Genomic DNA, 21,663 nt, shown 5'->3' on the forward strand with positions numbered 1-21,663 from the left:
CTTCCCACGCCAACTGGCAGCTTAGTCACTGACGAAACGCGTTATTCACAGACGAGCCCAGACATCCTCTGACGCAAGGCGATGGCCATGTTCGTTTGAGGAGACCCGTGGTGAGCGGTTGCTGCCAAAGGTTGTCCAGAAAATCGACAGATTTCCAAGGTTCTGCGATGTTGTGGGGAGGATTCAGTGTTGACAGCCATACAGGTCTTGCCGTCAACGCCTTACCGACAGGCAGTATATCCAAAAGATCATGTTGGATGATCTGCTGGCTCCCTGAATTCTTTCTAGTGCCAGGGCCTATGTCGTGGACATCAGCAGAGGCGTGGGCATTGAAATAAGTTGATGCCCGACACTCAATCCCAACATAAACCCCATCACGCACGTGGGACGTGTTTGACAGACGTGTTTGTGGCCTTCGTGTTCCATCACAGACACTCCAAGAACTGCCATGGGATTTGATGGGAGAATGGGAACAAATACCGCAGGGTGACCTTCAAAGATTTACACAATGTGATCAAAAGTATCCGGATACCTGGCTGAAAATGACTTACAAGTTCGTGGCGCCCTCCATCGGCAATGCTGGAATTCAGTATGGTGTTGGCACACCCTTAGCGTTGATGAAAGCTTCCACTCTCGCAAGCATACGTTCGATGAAGTGCTGGAAGATTTCTTGGGGAATGGCAGCCCATTCTTCACAGAGTGCTGTACTGAGGAGTGGTATCGATGTCCGTCGGTGAGGCCTGGCACGAAGTCGGCGTTCCAAAACATCCCAAAGGTGTTCTGTAGGACTCTGTGCAGGCCAGTCCATTACCGGGATGTTATTGTCGCGTAATCGCTCCCCCACAGGCCGTGCATTACGAACAGATGCTCGATCGTGTCGAAAGATGCAATCGCCAGCTACCAGGGGCGGACGTCTGGTTCTTATTTATTAAATACTACTACACATTGATCTTGCCAAAAGCCGAGAAGCGATTCTTCTTAGTGGTTTAGCTCTCTGGGGCATTCTGGGATGCTCTCTGGGGCACTCTGGGATGCTCTCTGGGTTTTCTGGGGCACTCTGGGATTCTCTCTGACGCTCTTTTGGTTGCTTTCTGTTGAATCTTCACGTTTCCACTTCACTATCACATCGGAAACAGAGGACCTAGGGATGTTTAGGAGTGTGGAAATCTCGCGTACGGACTTATGACACATATGACACCCACTTATCTGACCACATTCGAAGTCCGCGAGTTCCGTGGAGCGCCTCATTCTGCTCTCCCACGATGTCTAATGACTACTGAGGTCGCTGATGTGGAGTACCTGGCAGTAGGTGGCAGCACAATGCACCTAATATGAAAAATGTATGTTTTTCGGCGTGTCCGGATACTTTTGATCACATAGTGTACACGGATCGTGCAACGTAGGTGTCAGGCAGGTGATTGATACATGGTAGTGGAGCTTTCAAGTCCAATGAGAAGCACTCAGGATGACGAGATGAAAGAGTTTTTTCATTTTGTTTTGGACGCCTGTCGGACATTTCAGTTCTTTTTATGTAAACAGTCGAGGATGTACTGTTATTTTGTTGTGTACTTAAGTTTTGAAAGATAAAGGTATAATTTGGTAACATACCTGGTCCTCAATTATTGCTCAATGGAGTAAGGCAGACTCCCAAATTCATATTTCCCTCACGCTTTTGAGCAGTGTATAAGGGACAGTCAAATGCAAAGGAGGCAGATCGAAAAAAGTAAATAAACTGTTTATTATTTCAAAGTAATTGCAATGGCTGATAATAAATTTATCCCACAGTGAGACAAGACGGTCAGCGGCTTCAGGGAAACATGTTTGCGGTTGCCTACGGAACCATGATTGTACTCAGGTGTGCACCTCTTCATCTGAAGCAAATCGACGGCCACGAATGTCTTTCTTCAGGGCTCCAAAAAAATGGAATTGGATGGGGAGCGATCGGAACTGTAAGCGGAACGTGTAAGGCCTTCCCAGCGAAACTTCTGCAGCGTGTTCTAAACAACCTTGGGAACATGTGGACGGGCGTTATCCTCCAACAGAATGATGCCGTCCATCAACATTCCTGGGCGTTAGACTTGATGGCGCGCTTCAGTTTCCGCAAAGTGTTCACATACCATTCTGTGTTAACTGAGGTGCCTTGCTCCAGAAAGTCAATGAGCAGCGGGCCCTTGCAGTCAAAGGAAAAGATGATCGTGACCTTCCCGGACCTGGAGTGCACGGCTTCGAATTTTTTCCGGTGGGGGTGAATCCACGTACTTCCATTACTGGCTCTGATGCTTGCTCTCCGGCCCGAAATGGTGACACCAAGTTTCATCTCCCGTGACACTTCGGGACAGAAACGATAATCGTCTTTGTCGTATCGCTATAGCTGCTTCAGTGATGTCGACAGTCTGTTGAACTTTCGCTCCTCCGTCAGGCTGTGGGGAACGCACTGCACAGATTTTTCGTAACTTCAGATGCTCTGTCATTACGGCGTTAACAGTACTGTGACTGATTCCCAACATGAGCTGAATGTCTTGCACCGTTCGTCGTCGGTCATTTCTGACGGCAGCGTTCACTGCAACAGTGATAGAAGGGTTAATGAGTCCGTGCTGGCCGACTGCTATCTGTCAATGACCTTCTCGAAATCGTTTATTCCGCGCAAATACACACGTACGTGACACATTGTGCTCGCCAAACACAGCGGACATTCAGGCATCAATTTCACTTCTTGACACTCCTGCCACAGTCAACAGTCTCACTTCACCTCGCTGTTTCCTCTTCCCCGGCCCCCATAATGTAGTCTGACGCTCATACGAGTCGCAGAACTTACGCCGAATACGTCTAACAAATGGCTCAGCAGTGAACGTTCGCTCTGTTCCTTCCTGATTCCCAACACACACACACACACACACACACACACACACACACACACACACACAAACACATACACACACACATCTGCGTTGCCAACGTCCGCGCCATGCTCGTTGCATAGCCTGTTTCGTTTTCATTTGACTGTGTCTTATACAGATACACCATATCACTACTCTGCAGGCCGGCCGAAGTAGCCGTGCGGTTAAAGGCGCTGCAGTCTGGAACCGCAAGACCGCTACGGTCGCAGGTTCGAATCCTACCTCGCGCATGGATGTTTGTGATGTCCTTAGGTTAGTTAGGTTTAACTAGTTCTCAGTTCTAGGGGACTAATGACCTCAGCAGTTGAGTCCCATAGTGCTCAGAACCATTTGAACTACTCTGCGTTTCACTTCCAAGTGCTCGGCAGTGGCATGGGACAAGGGTAGCGTAGACAGGGTCTTTAATAACTTTATTGCACCTTCTAAGTATTCCGACAATAAACGTGGAGTCTTCTTCGTCTTCCCCCCAATATTTTCTATGTGACGGTTCCAGTTTAAGTTGTTTGTAATTGTAATCCCTGAATATTTAGTCGAACTAACAACCTTTAAAGTCGTATTATTCGTCGTGCAAAGTTTTCGTTTTATTAGTTGTATGCATGACTTCACACTTTTTGTTCTTTGGGACCAGTTGTCACTTCCTCGACATATGCATATCTTATGTAAATCCTTTTGTAATTGCTATCGGTCTTCCGATGACTTACTACACGGTAAACGACAGCATCATCTGCAAACAGTCTGAGACGGCTGCTCAAATTCTCTTTTACGTCGTTTACATAGATTAAGAACAGCAGACGGCCTATCACGCTTCTTTGAGAAACCCCAGATATAGCCTCGTACGAACTCTGTCCTTTCTAATAACGAACTCGAAATTTGTGGTTAGATCTTATGGGACCAAACTACAGCGGTCATCGGTCCCTAAGCTTACACACTACTTAATCCAAATTAAACTAATTTACGCTAAAGATGACACACACACACACACACACACACACACACACACACACACACACACACATGCCCGAGGGAGGACTCGAATCTCCGACGGGAGAAGTCGCGCGGACCGTGACAAGACAACCCAGACCGCGCGGCTACCACGCGCCGCTTTTGTAATAGGAAATTACGCGTCAAGTCGCTCGGATGAGATGATATTTCATAGCACGTAACCTGATTCTATCACGAGACATGGCATAAAAACCACATGCAATTGAAATGGTTTTCATGTGTAACAGAGAATGCCACAAGGCAACAGGCACTTGTCACTTGAGGGTATTCAATGGACGTAACAGATAGTGGAAGCACCTTAGGCGGTATTTTATCTATAAAATATCTACACAATAAATAATCTTATTGAGTCCCGTATTGCACTGGAAGAACTTTCCTACAACATGTTTGGCTTCGCAATTTTTGACATGGTCGTTTCCAGAACAGTGTTTCCTGTATTAAAATGAAACATTTCCCTGTTCCCATCGTCCCTAGAAACTGGTATTACCATCACGAAAATATCCTTACAGCCTGAACCAAACAGCTTCGATGTACGAAGGAATAATCCTCACTACACCTGACTCGCTACTGAAGATGCGGTGATATTTCTAACATCCTTCGTGGTGTCTGTTTGTTGTAAGTCGTGTCTCCCTACCACTTTCGCGCAACGACGCTCTGAGCGTGTTTTTTAGGGAATTGACTAGTTTGAACCTTTGACCTGTTGCTGGTAAGGAGACGCCAGACCACACATGACATGTAGAGTTCAGAAGAGTTCAGTGAGACTAGCGATGATATAATCAAATACTTAATGATTTCAGCGTCAGCTCCACTGCACTCCCTGTAAAAGGATCTTAATACTAACTAAATTTAGTGGAAGGGGTTCAAGGCTTTCCTATTTTTAGTTAGCTGGTAAAATAACGTCGAAAAATCAGTTAAGTTTAGAATTGGAATTTTTATTCTACGCACAAAACATTGGTTATAAATTGTACTATTGATAAAAGGAAATATTTTAATACAGGATGATAAAAACCAACTGCGTTCAACAAAAATGTGAACGAATATTCCCTGAATGGGTTTCCAAGTTCTATAATGGATCGAAGGATGACCTATGCCATATCACATGTATAATCTAGGTTTAAATTAAGTTTCATAAAAGAGAAAACTATCAAATATGGTCTACAGTGACCCTCAATTATCTTTAATTACTTATTTAACTTGTCGAAAACTACAGTGGCTGATGTGGCTTTTCAATAATTATATAACAGAAAAATCATCGTGTTTCAGATTTTAACTTCAAGTAGCAAATGTGAATACCACGAAGTTTAACTGACGATCGACACTAGTATTACGTAAAAAGGGGGTGTAACAGATGAGACTTCTGCAGTTCTGAGTGAAGCCTTATGCGCTCTTATGCGGCATCGCGTTCGTTCATTACCCTGTCGGTGGTTAAGCAGCATCAGGGGCGGCGGGCGGCGCAGCTCCACACACAGCTCGCCGTCTTCTTCTGGAGGGCTCTATCTTTTAACATGGACTGGGGGATGGACTTCCTGGCGGTCGGCGGGCGATGTGGGTGTCTCATTGTCCCGCTCTTATCGTAGGGCCTCCTAGCCTACACGGCTCTGCTCTCGGCTTCTGTTCTCGTTTCTCCCCTCGGAACTGCGTCTGTTTCACGGTGTGAAGATGTGACATGCATTTAGGCGTTCTTGTGTTAGTCTGTGGTATTCCATTTGTTCACTCGTTGATCGTATTACTTTGGTTAATTTAATGTCAGGATTTATTTGGAGCTATGTGACATATTGCCAGATTTGCTGTCATGTCAGGGTTTTCATGGAAGGTGTTGGATTTGCCTGACACCTTACATATTGTGAGAGATACTTCGCCAGATTTATTTACAAATATTTTAATCGACCGATATATCTCTGAATTTACTGTGGTATTAGCGTTTTACTTTCTTACATAGAAGGTAGGCGTGATACAGCGCCTCACATTGTGGTCAGCTAATAACCTAGAGTTACCCAGATCCACGTGACACGGTGTAAGAGCAAAGGTAGCAGTAAGATCCTTACTGACAGGGGCAGGAGACCGTTGTCACATACTACCAATGACTATCGTTTTAAACACGACAGAAATTGCTGCTCTGTCAGTCCAGATTGCCATGTGCGTTAGGCGCCCGATTTCCGGCACACGGGGATGCGCGCTGCTCCCTTGTAATATCCGCTTTGCGCTGTGCCAGCCAGCCTGGATATGGTTTTTAGGAGCTTTTGCATATCTAACTTCGTAAATGCCGGACTAGTCCCCATATTCCGTTTCAGATATATGATATGCCAACACTTTGAAAAACTGTGTCCCATTTGACCATGCGATCAACGCGCTGGCAGTAACACGGATACTCTGCAAATCACACTTAAGTGCCTGGCAGAGGGTTCATCGAACCACCTTACGGATACTCTGCAAATCACACTTAAGTGCCTGGCAGAGGGTTCATCGAACCACCTTCACAATAATTCTCTATTATTATATCACTCCCGACAACACGCGGAAAAAACGAACGCCTATATCTTTCCGTGAGAGTTCTGGTTCCCCTTATTTTATTATGATAATCGGTTCACCCTATACAGATAGGCGTCAATAAAATATTTTACCATTTGGAGGAGAAAGTTGGTGACCGAAATTTCGTGAGAAGATTCCGCCGCAACGAAAAACGCCTTTGTTTTAATGGTGTCCATCCTAAATCCTGTATAAAGTCCGTGACAATATCTCTTCTACTTCGCGATTATACAAAACGTGCTGTTCTTTTTTCAACTTTCTCGGTGTACTCTGTTAATCTTATCTGGTAAGGATCCCAGATCACGCAACAGTACTCCTAAAGAGAACGGCCAAGTGTAGTGTACGTAGTCCCTTTAGTAGATCTGTTACATTTTTTGTATTCTGTCAATAAAACGCAGTCTTTGGTTTGCCTTCTCCATAACATTTTCTGTGTGTTCTTTCCAATTTAAGTTGTTCGTAATAGTAATTCCTAGGTATTTAGTTGAATTTACCGACTTTAGATTTGACTGATTTATTGTGTGTGTTTAACGGATTCCTTTTAGCACTCATGTGCCTCACCTCACACTTTCCGTTATTTAGTGTCAATTGCGAATTTTCGCGCGATTCAGCTATCCTTTCTAAATCGTTTTGATCTTCTGATGAATTTAATAGACGATAAACGACTGCACCATCTGGAAAGAACCTAAGACGGCTGTTCAGATTGTCTCCTAAGTCGCTTACAGAGATTCGGAACAGTAGAGGACGTATAACAATGCCTTGGGGAACGCCATAAATCACTTCTGTTTTACTCGATGACTTTCCGTCAATTACTCCGAACTGTACCTCTCTGACAGGAAATCACGAATCCAGTCACATAACTGAGACGATATTCCATATGCACGCAATTTCACCACAAGCCTCTTGTGTGGCCCAGTGTCAAAGGCTTTTGGAAATCTAGAAGTATGGGATCAATTTGAAATCCCTTGTCAACAGCAGTCAACAATTCGTGTGCGTAAAGAGCTAGTTGTGTTTCAAAAGAACGATGTTTTCTACATCCGTGTTACCGACTGTGTGTCAATGGACCGTTCTCTTCGAGGTACCTCATAATGTTCGAACACAATATTTGTTCCAAAATCCTGCTGCATGTCGACGTTAATGATATAGGCCTGTAATTTAGTGGATCACTCCTACTACCTTTCTTGAATATTGGTGTGACCTGTGCAACAGTCTTTGGGCAGAGATCTTTCGTCGACCTAGCGGTCGTATGTGATTGTTAAAATGCCTTTCGGAGTGGTGATGCCATCGTAATAATAGTCTATATGAAAGTATGGTTGGTCCTCTGCGGGAGTTGGAGACGTACCACACCAGTCCTAATCCAGCGCTGGCCGTATACGGGATCCAGGAAAGGAAGGAAGGAAGTGAATACAAGGTTATGTCAATCAATTTCCGAGTGTACACTGCGAATGAAACTGGGCCAATGTGCATTTGGAGTCCGGTTCCTCGCAGTAAGCTATTGCCGACAGTAGCACATAAAGCTCCAAGTCTTCAATGGACCAAAAAACACAGCAACTGGACGGGAGCTGACTGGCGACCGTAGTCCAAACATTCGCAATTTTTTCTCTTTTCAATTGCTTCAAGATTGCGAATACACCGCCGGCAAAAAGTGGAGAATAATCCACAGCGTGCAAGGTCTGCAGTTCAGACCGTTGATGGTTCTCTGATGTTTTAAGTATTTTTCGTACGATTAATTCGGCCCACTCATTCAGGTTGTCGTGAACATGGAAAAAAAATGGTTCAAATGGCTCTGAGCACTATGGGACTTAACAGTTGAGGTCATCAGTCCCCTAGAACTTAGAACTACTTAAACCTAACTAAGGACATCACACACATCCATACCCGAGGCAGGATTCGAACCTGCGACCGTAGCGGTCGCGCGGTTCCAGACTGAAGCGTCCAGAACCGCTCGGCCACACCGGCCGGTGTGAACATGAAGCAGAATTCGAAATTAATTGTCTGAATGCTATTTCCTTGACATCAGCTGTATTAGTTACAGATCTACACAGAAGTTCATTTAGTGTTGTTTTTCAAATGTATTATATACACTGAAGATCCAAAGAAATGGATACACCTGCCTAATATCGTGTAGGGCCCCCTCGAGCATGCAGAAGTGCCACAATACGACGTGTCATGGACTCGACTGATGTGTGAAATAGTGCTGGAGGGAATTGACACCATGAATTCTGCACGGCTGTCCATAAATCCGTAACAGTACAAGGGGGTGGGGATCTCTGCTGAACAGCATGTCGCAAGGCATCCGAGACGTGCTCAGTAATGTTCATGTCAGCGGAGTTTGGTGGCCAGCGGAGGTGTTTAAACTCAGAAGAGTGTTTCTGGAGCCACTCTGTAATAATTATGGACGTTTGGGTGTCGTATTGTCCTGCTGGAATTGCCCAATTCCGTCGGAATGCATCTGAACCGGACTCGTCCGATCAGCCAGCATGTTTCGAGACATCAACAGTCCAATGTCGGTGTTGGCAGGCCCAGGCGAGGCATAAAGCTTTGTGTTGTGCAGTCATCAAGAGTACACGAGTGGGCCTTCGGCCCAGAAAGCCCGTATCGATGATGTTTCGTTGAATGGTTCGCATTGTTGAAGGCCCAGCACAGAAATCTGCAGCAGTTTGCGGAAGGACTGCATTCTGTCACGTTAAACGTAGTCGTTGGTCCCGTTCTTGTAGGATCTTTTACCTGCGGCAGCGATGTCGGAGATTTAATGTTTTACCGGATTCGTGATATTCACGGTACACTCGTGAAAGCCGCGCGGTGTGGCCGCGCGGTTTGAGGCACCATGTCACGGAATGCGAGGCCCCTCCCGCCGGAGGTTTGAGTCCTCCCTCGGGCATGGGTGTGTGTGTTGTTCTTAGCATAAGTTAGTTTAAGCTAGTTTAAGTAGAGTGTAAGTCTAGGGACCGATGACCTCAGCAGTTTAGTCCCTTAGGAATTCACACAGACACAAACACACACACACACACACACACACACACACACACACACACACACACACACACTCGTGAAATTGTCATACGGGAAAATCCCCACTTCATCGCTACCTTGGAGATGCTGTGTCCCATCGCTCGTGCGCCGACAATAACAAAAAATGGTTCAAATGGCTCTGAGCACTATGGGAGTTAACATCTGAGGTCATCAGTCTTCTAGAACTCAGAACTACTTAAACCTAACTAACCTAAGGACATCACATACATCCATGCCCGAGGCAGGATTCGAACCTGCGACCGTAGCGGTCGCGTGGTTTCAGACTGAAGCGCCTAGAACCGCTCGGCCACACTGGCCGGCGCCGACTATAACACCACTTAAATGTTGATAACCTGCCATTGTAGCAGTAGTAACCGATCTAACAACTGCTCCAGACAGACACTTATTGTCTTATACAGGCGTTTGCCACCGCTGCCCCATATTCTGTTTACTTATCTCTGTTTCTTTGGCGCTTCAGTGTATTACCCAGCAGTGACATGCGAAAATTTGTGCCGGACCGGATCCCGGGCCTGGATTTCCCACTTGCCACGAGCGATCGCTTTGACCACTTCGGGTATCCGTGCACGCTCCCTAGACCGACCCACTCTCTCATACACTGACGGAAAAGATCGCAACACCTAAAGATAATGAATGAGGAGGTAATGAAATCTCGGGAATACGTTTGTCTAGGTAACATATGTAAACGATTAACATTGCTAGATCACACATTAATGTAAGCGCGAGATAAGTCGTTGCAAATGTGAAATGCTGGTACATTAATAACCGGTGTAACCGCCAGAATGTTGAATGCAACCACGCATACGTGCATGCATTTTGTTGTACAAGTGCCAGATGTCAGTTTGTGGGGTAGAGTTCCATGCGTGTTGCACTTGGTCGGTCAATACAGAGACGGTTAATGCAGCTTGTAGCTAACGCTGGAGTTGCCGTCGATGTGGTGAACGAGCAGGTCAAGGCAACACGTACGGTCTGCAGAGCATGTTGGGTTGCAACAGCGGTATATGCGCGAGCGTTATCCTGTTGGAAAATACCTCTGGAATGCTGTTCATGAAAAAATGGCAGCACAACAGGTCGAATCATCAGACTGACACACAAATTTGCAATAGGGTGAGATAACTACGAGACTGCTCCTGCTGCCATACCTAATCGCACTCCAGACCATATCTCGAGGTGTAGGTCCAGTGTGTTTAGGAAGCAAACAGGTTGGTTGTGGGCCCTCAAGTGGCCGCCTTGCAACCAACACTCGGCCGTAACTAGCTTTCGTTAGAAAACGCGATAGTCCTCCACCCTGCCCTCTAATGAGCTCTCGCCTGACACCACTGGAATCACAAATGGCGGTTGTTTGTGGTGAGTGGGATGCTCGGAGCCGTCCTTCAAGTAACAGATTTGTAACTGTTCGTTGCGTCGTTGTGGTGCCAACTGCTGCTCAAACTGCTGCTGCAGATGCAATAGGATGCACCAGAGCCCCATGTCAAACACGATGGTCTTCCCTCTAGTTAGTGTCACGTGACCGTCCGGAGCCCAATCTTCTTCCGACCGTAGATTTTCGTGACCACAGCTGTCAGTAATCATATCCAGTGCCCAGTTCCTGCCAAGTGTTTCTGCAATATCGCAGAAGGAAAATGCAGCTTCTTGCAGCCCTGTTACACGACCCCATTCAAACTGTGAGGTGTTGACATGGCGTCTGTGTTGCTTTAAAGGCATTCTTGACTAACATCAACTCATCAAGTCCACTCTCAAAAGTAACTAAGGCTCATGACAGTTACAGCGTGTATTTAAAGCAAACCAAATTTGAATCCTCATAGTGGCGCTACTAGCGCCACTATTATGCGACTGGCGCGAAACAGGAATAGACACTATCTTTCAAATGTAGAAACATACCTACCAACTTTCGTTTATATCGCACAACTGCTTCTTGGTGTGGCGATTTCTTTTTCTGTCAGTGTATGTCACACTGTGTACATACTTATACAGTAGTCCCCTGAAGTCATCACCTAACGCTCGCAACATTACTTGGAGTCAAAAAAATGGTTCAAATGGCTCTGAGCACTATGGGACTTAACATCTGAGGTCATCAGTCCCCTAAACTTAGAACTACTTAAACCTAACTAACCTAAGGACATCACACACGTCCATGCCCGAGGCAGGATTCGAACCTGCGACCGTAGCGGTCGCGCGGCTCCAGACTGAAGCTCCTAGAACAGCTCGGCTACACCGGCCGGCTACTTGGAGTCCCTCACAAATTTTCGTATAGTGGATCTACACCTAAAACAGCTGGTATCAAGGAATTCGCATTCAGCGAATAGATTTCGAAGCATCCCGTACGTCTGTGGATCGTCAACACTGTCTCTTCTTTCAGACATGCTTGTAAGTATGAAATGCCAATGGCCTTGCCACAGTGGTTACACTGGTTCCCGTCGGGTCACCGAAGTTACTCTCGGGCTTGGCTTGCACTTGGTGGGTCACCGTCTGGGTCTTCCGAGCGCTGTTGGAAAGTAGGGTCACTCAGTCCTTGTGAGGCCAATTGATGAGCTACTTGATTGAGAAGTAGCGGCACCGGTTACGAAAACTGACAACGGCCGGAAGAGTGGTGTGCTGACTATATGCTTCTCCGTATACACATACGGTAGTGCCTAAGGTCTGAGGATGACAGGGCGGCTGGTCAGTACCGTTGTGTCTTAGGCCTGTTCAGATAGTGTTTGTCTTTTTTTTTATGTAAGTATGAAGCAGGATGTTTTTTTCAACATCCTCGGTGACCAAATTTGCCCTTTCTCCTACATCTTCATGACGACTGTACTATGAAGACTGTAGTCTTCAAAGATAACAAGTAGCCATGTTCAAAGGGCTGCAGGAATACGTTTGACAAACACTCAGGCCTCCTATCGCACGTCAAGTGATACCTGCAATTTGGTAACCTTATCATCAGAACTGCTTCAGCTGGATGTGGCATTGAAGAATCTCCAAATTGAGGGCATGATCAGACCTAGCGATGTTGTCATACGATGTTAGCTTAACGTCTTATGGAGCTGACTAATTTTTTTGTCGCATATGCTAATGTAGTTCGGGAACATGCCTGACAATCTAATTGGATTGGTCCTACACTTTGCTGGGAAGAGTACGTTTTCTGGCAAATGTTTCCTAACTATGTAATGTCTTTTGGTTACAGAGCCATGTTCCCGGCGTTTTCTGCCAACTTGACGCGTCCGGAGGGCGTGGCAGCAGAGTTCGGCTGGGTGGACTACCTGCTGTTCGCGCTCACGCTCGTCATTTCCGCGCTCATCGGCGTCTACTTCGCCTTCTTCGACCCCAAACGCCAGAACACGCGTGATGGCTACCTCATGGGCGGCCGCACTATGGGGATCTTCCCCATATCGATGTCGCTTATAGCAAGGTATGTCGATATGAACTTTTGAGGTTTTCTCAATGTAGTTGTCTGATAGTATATACACTGCTTGAAGTGAAACACCCAGTAAACATAGTCTGATGTGAATGCAACATCGTATGCATATACATCATCAGCAGGTATGTAAGTTATTAGAGATGCAATTCTCTGTGACGGGTAGAATGGTTATCAGAGTGTATTACTGTCGTTCGTGTTGTTACCAAGCCGGGTAGGGTATACAGGGTGTTACAAAAAGGTACGGCCAGACTTTCAGGAAACATTCCTCACACACAAATAAAGAAAAGATGTTATGTGGACATGTGTCCGGAAACGGTTAATTTCCATGTTAGAGCTCATTTTAGTTTCGTCAGTATATACTGTACTTCCACGATTGACCGCCAGTTGGCCCAATTGAAGGAAGGTAATGTTGACTTCGGTGCTTGTGTTCACATGCGACTCATTGCTCTACAGTACTAGCATCAAGCACATCAGTACGTAGCATCAACAGGTTAGTGTTCATCACGAACGTGGTTTTGCAGTCAGTGCAATGTTTACAAATGCGGAGTTGGCAGATGCCCATTTGATGTATGGATTAGCACGGGGCAATAGCCGTGGCGCGGTACGTTTGTATCGAGACAGATTTCCAGAACGAAGGTGTCCCGACAGGAAGACGTTCGAAGCAATTGATCGGCGTCTTAGGGAGCACGGAACATTCCAGCTTATGACTCGCGACTGGGGAAGACCTAGAACGACGAGGACACCTGCAATGGACGAGGCAATTCTTCGTGCAGTTGACGATAACCCTAATGTCAGCGTCAGAGAAGTTGCTGCTGTACGAGGTAACGTTGACCACGTCACTGTATGGAGAGTGCTACGGGAGAACCAGTTGTTTCCGTACCATGTACAGCGTGTGCAGGCACTATCAGCAGCTGATTGGCCTCCACGGGTACACTTCTGCGAATGGTTCATCCAACAATGTGTCAATCCTCATTTCAGCGCAAATGTTCTCTTTACGGATGAGGCTTCATTCCAACGTGATCAAATTGTAAATTTTCACAATCAACATGTGTGGGCTGACGAGAATCCGCACGCAATTGTGCAATCATGTCACCAACACAGATTTTCTGTGAACGTTTGGGCAGGCATTGTTGGTGATGTCTGGATTGGGCCCCATGTGCTTCCACCTACGCTCAATGGAGCACGTTATCATATTTCATACGGGATACTCTACCTGTGCTGCCAGAACATGTGCTTTTACAAGTACGACACAACATGTGGTTCATGCACGATGGAGCTCCAGCACATTTCAGTCGAAGTGTTCGTACGCTTCTCAACAACAGATTCGGTGATCGATGGATTGGTAGAGGCGGACCAATTCCATGGCCTCCACGCTCTCCTGACCTCAACCCTCGTGACTTTCATTTATGGGGGCATTTGAAAGCTCTTGTCTACGCAACCCCGGTACCAAATGTAGAGACTCTTCGTGCTCGTATTGTGGACGGCTGTGATACAATACGCCATTCTCCAGGGCTGCATCAGCGCATCAGGGATTCCATGCGAGGGAGGGTGGATGCATGTATCCTCGCTAACGGAGGACATTTTGAACATTTCCTGTAACAAAGTGTTTGAGGTCACGCTGGTACGTTCTGTTGCTGTGTGTTTCCATTCTATGATTAATGTGATTGGAAGAGAAGTAATAAAATGAGCTCTAACATGGAAAGTAAGCGTTTCCGGACACATGTCCACATAACATATTTTCTTTCTTTGTGTGTGAGGAATGTTTCCTGAAAGTTTGGCCGTACTTTTTTGTAACACCCTGTATAAATGGCGTGAACGGCATCAGATGTTGAGTGATCACTGATGGACACGGATATGCTGCACACTCATCTGAGACAGCGCTAGCGGCACCTGACTGAGTATGAAAGAGGCAACATTGTGAGTCTCCATTTGGGCAGCTAGACAAATCGTGCAGTATCCAGTTTTTTGGAGCATTCGGATATGACAATAGACCGATGTTGGACTGCATGGGAACACGAGGAAAGGCAACATCGTCAAGTCTCCGATCGACCACCACGAGTGAGAATCACTGTATTTTGAAGCATTACATCCTAATCCCTTCACATCTGCACCTGCCATCCTACAACAAGTAGTGGACTCCCTGCAACGTTTTGTGTCATAATGTACCATTGGTTGGGGACTGGCAGCAACCAGACTAAGGTATTACTGACCCAACTAGGCGTAGGCTGCCGGTAACACCACAAAAGAAATGACTGCATTTTGAGTGGTGTCATGACTGGGTGAGCATGGACTACTGGTTTCGTGATGTCACATTGTGTTCATCGATGAATTGCCCCTCTTCGCTAGCCGGGATGAACATCGTCGACGAGTGTGACAGCGACCTGGGGAGAGATCCCATTCTTCCAATGGTGTTACTCCTGGCCTCGTGGTGTGGTGAGCTATCGGGTATGACTTCAGGTCACGGCTGGTAGTGATGGAGGGAACTCTGATGGCACGATGGTAGTCATGGACACCTTGCGACTTCGTGTGTTTTGGTGTCATTTTTCAACAGAAAATTGCTCTTACAAAACTGGAGTGTGTTTAAGACTGGTGGCTGACGCTTTCTATGTAGAGTGATCAAACCACACGCTGCCTTGCTACCCCTGTCATGGGCTGCTGGGAGGAACAATCATGCATCACACATAGAGGACTATCTGTTCAACCCAGCCTAATTGTTTACCAAAGTGTCTGGCATGGTGCACAGAGTGCAGCATAGCAGCATAGTGCTGTGTCACAGCAATGTCATGGCATTGCTCGTTTAAATATAGAACAGTCGACATAAAAATAAAATAAAAGCGGTTCATTGAGGTAGATCCAGCTCTGCTCCACTACTACACTAAACCCCTGTCTAAAGTGGCGCCAGAACATTCGAGACGTCAGGGACATTCGTACACATAACACATTAACTGTACTTAGAGGAGTCATTTCCTTAATAGGGAATGGTTTAAAGTCTTTCAGTGTAAGGCTGTTCAATATATTGGTTCCTTTTGCCCAATACTTGTTGGAAAAACATTGTTTGCGATAACCAGCTCCTATTCGGTAGTATCTGAATTCGATGGTATGGCAGAGAACACTGTCCTCGGTGGGGGAGGGGGGGGGGGGAATATGTTGCGCCTGCTTTAATATAGTGCTTCTGTGTAATACTTACACCGTCTTTGTTGCAGTAGGTGTTACGAATCCCCACATAGTTTACAGATGAATAATTAAAACTGAGTGCAGCTTTTCTCAGTCTTGAATATCTGGGAGGTTGACATTGTATCAAAACGTTCCCAAACCGCATCAAAATATCTGTCAATATACATCCAAACTGCAATAAACTGTTTCCAGAATGACAACATGCATCATCACAACTCTCAGCACCACTACAAGAACCCCAGATACCAACTTAGCTTTTCTCCAGTACAGGTGACAAAACTTTACAATGGCCACCAATATGTCATGGATAGCCGGCCGTGGTGGACGAGCGGTTCTAGGCGCTTCAGTCCGGAACCGCGAGACCGCTACGGCTGCAGGTTCGAATGCTGCCTCGGGCATGGATGTGGGTGATGTCCTTAGGTTAGTTAGGTTTAAGTAGTTCTACGTTCTAGGGGACTGATGAGCGCAGATGTTAAGTCCCATACTGCTGAGAGCCATTTGAACCATTTGAATTTGTCTATGGATACGAGTTCGAACACAGACCCATACATGCAGCACGACAGGTAAAATCCCGAACCAGTCATCCTGTGAACTGACGCATTTCCACTACATTCTTAAGTATAAATACAGATATCCAGCAGGAAAATACTGCAACAGAATTTTACTGCTCTTGTGAAGCTTTTCCGTAGATTCTATATTTGTCCATATGTATATCCACTTCTTTCTTACCAGATGTGTCTTTCTGTTTCTGTTTACACCGTCCAACTCCGATACATAGACCTTAACATGGTCATAGTCTCTGCAAACAATTGCAAAAACAGACACGCACGTAAATGGATTACTGCAGGGAGGTAGGATGTTGATGTTATTCTGCTGTAAACATACACACACACTTATCAGATCACAGTCACGCCATTTTGTGTCTTAGATGCCAATCAGGGGCCTCCCGCAATCTCTCTCCCTCACTCCACTGACACCTGAGCTATCATCGTCGTCGGCGGCGTGACGGCGGTGGTTCTTGCAACACCGAACCTAAAATAAAAGGATTTACCTTTAGGCTTACTGATGGCCTTGGGAGAGCCAGTCATGACAAAACTCTACCATCTGGTGAGCAAGATGTATGAGACAGGCGAAATACCCACAGACTTCAAGAAGAATATAATAATTCCAATCCCAAAGAAAGCAGGTGTTGACAGATGTGAAAATTACCGAACTATCATTTTAATAAGTCACAGCTGCAAAATACTAACGCGAATTCTTTACAGACGAATGGAAAAACTGGTAGAAGCGGACCTCGGGGAAGATCAGTTTGGATTCCGTAGAAATGTTGGAACACGTGAGGCAATACTAACCTTACAACTTATCTTAGAAGAAAGATTAAGAAAAGGCAAACCTACGTTTCTAGCATTTGTAGACTTAGAGAAAGCTTTTGACAACGTTAACTGGAATACTCTCTTTCAAATTCTGAAGGTGGCAGGGGTAAAATACAGGGAGCGAAAGGCTATTTACAATTTGTACAGAAACCAGATGGCAGTTATAAGAGTCGAGGGGCATGAAAGGGAAGCAGTGGTTGGGAAGGGAGTGAGACAGGGCTGTAGCCTCTCCCCGATGTTATTCAATCTGTATATTGAGCAAGCAGTAAAGGAAACAAAAGAAAAATTCGGAGTAGGTATTAAAATTCATGGAGAAGAAGTAAAAACTTTGAGGTTCGCCGATGACATTGTAATTCTGTCAGAGACAGCAAAGGACTTGGAAGAGCAGTTGAACGGAATGGACAGTGTCTTGAAAGGAGGATATAAGATGAACATCAACAAAAGCAAAACGAGGATAATGGAATGTAGTCAAATTAAATCGGGTGATGCTGAGGGGATTAGATTAGGTAATGAGACACTTAAAGTAGTAAAGGAGTTTTGCTATTTAGGGAGTACAATAACGGATGATGGTCGATGTAGAGAGGATATAAAATGTAGACTGGCAATGGCAAGGAAATCGTTACTGAAGAAGAGAAATTTGCTAACATCGAGTATAGATTTAATCGTCAGGAAGTCGTTTCTGAAAGTATTTGTATGGAGTGTAGCCATGTATGGAAGTGAAACATGGACGATAATCAGTTTGGACAAGAAGAGAATAGAAGCTTTCGAAATGTGGTGCTACAGAAGAATGCTGAAGATAAGGTGGGTAGATCACGTAACTAATGAGGAGGTATTGAATAGGATTGCGGAGAAGAGAAGTTTGTGGCACAACTTGACTAGAAGAAGGGATCGGTTGGTAGGATATGTTTTGAGGCATCAAGGGATCACAAATTTAGCATTGGAGGGCAGCGTGGAGGGTGAAAATCGTAGAGGGAGACCAAGAGATCAATACACTAAGCAGATTCAGAAGGATGTAGGTTGCAGTAGGTACTGGGAGATGAAGAAGCTTGCACGGGATAGAGTAGCATGGAGAGCTGCATCAAACCAGTCTCAGGACTGAAGACCACAACAACAACACCTTTAGGATTATACCTCGGATCACACACAGGCTGGATCCACAATAAACGTTATCCGTGAATTATTGTATAGATGTACCCACACCAACCGTTACCCTGGAGTATATGCGGTGGATACGCCTCAATAAATATTTCCGAATACGTAACGCTGGTGGATCCATCATCTGGGCGAAATCTCAGATAATGTTGGCGGTGGATCAATACTAAACATTATCCATGAAGTATTATGCATACCCCAACAATTACCCTGGAATATATATGGGCGGATCCCCCTGATAAAATATTTCCGAGCACATAACGCTGGTGGATCCACCTTTCGGCTGCATCTCGGTAGTCACCTGCGAGCTGGAAGCACCGCTCACTGTGAGTGACTCTGAACGTACCAAGGTCCTTTGTGACAGGCTAACTGCATGAAATGGTGCCACGTCTAGGGAACTGTTTCAGACAGGCGTGCCAGTAACTTATATGAGAATACGGGGCGTCGCACAACACGAAAATTCAGGCGCTAGTTGCATAGGTAGAAGCTACTGACTATAGACAAATTAAAGGGACAAGAAGACAACCGGAGATGATATACACAATAGAAATAAACTGGGAATCGGATGAGAAACGTAAACATATTGTGTTCTTCTAAAATATCTGAAGAATTCCGTACAGCTCAATGAAAATTCGTCGCACGCATAGGGAATCATCCCAGCGACGAATGGGCCTCAAACGGGGAAATCGACTGACGTAAGTGGCCGTTGCGTAGATGAAGATGAGATGGGAGATATGGTACTGCGAGAAAAATTTGACAGAGCACTGAAACACCTCAGTCTAAAACAAGGCCCCGGTATAAAAAGACGACATTCCGTCATAATAACTGAAAACCTTGGAAGAGACAGCCATGACAAAACTCGTCATCTGGTATGTCTGATGTATGAGACAGACTTCAAGAAGAATGTAATAATTCCAATTCTAAAGAAAGCAGTTGCCGACAGGTGCGAACATTACCAAAGTATCTGTTTAACAAGGTATGGTTGCAACATACTAACACGAATTGTTTGCAGAAGAAAGGAAAAGCTGGTAGAAGTCGACCTCGGGAAAGATCTGTTTGGATTCCGGAGAAATCTAGGAACACGGGAGGAATACTAACCCTATGATTTTTCTTAGAAGACAGATTAAGGAAAGGGAATCCTAACTTTATAGCGTTTGTAGCCTACCGTCGATGTTATTCAATCTGTAAAATGAGCAAGCAGTAAAGGAAACAAAAGAAAATTTGAAGTAGGAATTAAAGTTCAGGCAGAACAAATAAAAACTTTGAGGTTTGTTGATGACATTGTACTTCCGTCAGAGAGAGCAAAAGACACGGAAGAGCAGTTGAACGGAATGGACAGTGTCTTGAAAAGAGCATATAAGATGAACATCAATAAACGCAAAACGAGGATAATGGAACGAATTAAATCAGGTGACGCTGAGAGAATTAGATTAGGAAACGAGAAACTTAAAATAGTAGATGAGTTTTGTTGTTTGGGCAACAAAATAACTGATGATGGCCGAACTAGAGAGGATATTAATAAATGTAGACTGGCAATGGCAAGAAAAGATTTTCTGAAGAGAGGTTTGTTAACTTTGAAGATAGAGTTAAGTATTACGAAATCTTTTCTGGAGGTATTTGTCTGTGATGTAGCCATGTATGGAAAAGAAATATGGAAGATAAACAGTTTAGACGAGAAGAGAATAGCAGCTTTTGAAATGTGGTGCTACAGAAGTATACTGAAAATGAGATGGATAGATTATGTATCTAATGAGGACATAATGTACTGGGGAGAAAAATTAGTTGCACAACCTGACTAGAAGAAGGAATAGGATGACAGCACCATCCTGAGTTTTCAACGAATCACTAATTTAATACTGGAGGGAAATCTGGGTAGTGAAAATTGCAGGAAAGACCAAAAGATGAATACAGTAAGCAGATTCAGAAGGATTTGGAGATGATGAAGGTTACACAGGTCAGAGTAGCATGGAGAGCTGCATCAGACCAGTCTTCCGACTGAAATCCACAACAAAAACAATAAGCGACTTTGACAAACGATAGACCGCTATGGCCCTGCGCCTGGGAATGAATGTCTCTGAAACGAAAAAGCTGGTCACATGATCATTTGCCACGGTCGTGAGTATCTATGGAACGAGGCTCCAGGACCCAGCAGTAGGCGTGACAAAGCGTCTGATGTCCGTGTCTCATCACAGAACATGGTTGTCGGAGAATGGCCCACTCCGTAATGCAGGATAGGCGACGATCTGTGACAGATATCTGGCGACAGAGTACAGTACTGGTTAATTACGATTGCAAAGGGCACAGAATCATCGATATTGGATTTTGGATCAATACAAACGTGTCACCTGGTAGTACGAATCACGTTTCTTGATTCACGGTCGTGTTCGGATACGCCGTCATCCAGTTGAAGGGCTGCTCGATACATGCATCACGCCACAGGTGCAGACAGTTGGGGTCAGTATTGTGCTACGGGGGACTCTCACATGGGCTTCTATAGGAGCTGTGGTAGTAATCGAAGGCACCAGCATAACCGTGCACTACGTGAACATTATTGTACACCGCCTGTAACTCTTCAGGCTTGAGGTGATCCCGATGGTGATGGCATTTTTCAACAGGATAACTGTTCATATCACAAGGCCAGAATCGTGCTACACAGATGTGAAGAGGATGGTAGTGAGCTGACGGTGATGTTTGGCCATCAAATTCAGCTGATCTGAACCGAATGGAACAGATCTGGGACGCTACCTGACATCAGATCCGCACCTACACATCACCGGCCTGTAATTTATGGAAGCTCCATGACGTGCAGACATGTCTGGTGCCAAATAACCCCGGAACTCTGCCAAGAGCTTGTAGAATCCATGACACGTAGAATCACTGCTGTATCGCGATCCAATGATGAACCAAAACGCCATTAAGTAGGTGGACCAAATGTTGTGACTCATCAGTGCATGAAGATGTGGAACTCACGATCTGACTCGGCCCTTACGACGATTCTCGGTGGCAGCCAACATCACGATAATTTATAACTCTCCTTACGGTTCGTTTTACGACCTTTATGGCGTCTAATTTTCCAGTTGGGGCCAAGTGGCTACCTAGTTAGAATGCGGGT

General features: G+C 45.3%; 1 protein-coding gene across 2 annotated transcripts in view; it reads left to right on the forward strand.

The window, feature by feature from the left end:
* The window catches only part of LOC126473353 (sodium-coupled monocarboxylate transporter 2-like), a 240,428-nt gene that overhangs the window by 71,091 nt on the left and 147,674 nt on the right, over positions 1-21,663 (forward strand). For both annotated transcript variants that reach the window (XM_050100352.1, XM_050100353.1), the window contains exon 2: positions 12,619-12,843. In XM_050100352.1, the coding sequence (XP_049956309.1) occupies positions 12,623-12,843 (221 nt within the window). In that variant the 5' untranslated portion in view covers positions 12,619-12,622. The remainder of the gene's footprint in view (positions 1-12,618; positions 12,844-21,663) is intronic.

This window comes from Schistocerca serialis, chromosome 4 (genome assembly GCF_023864345.2).
Source record: "Schistocerca serialis cubense isolate TAMUIC-IGC-003099 chromosome 4, iqSchSeri2.2, whole genome shotgun sequence".
NCBI classification, from domain to species: domain Eukaryota; kingdom Metazoa; phylum Arthropoda; class Insecta; order Orthoptera; family Acrididae; genus Schistocerca; species Schistocerca serialis.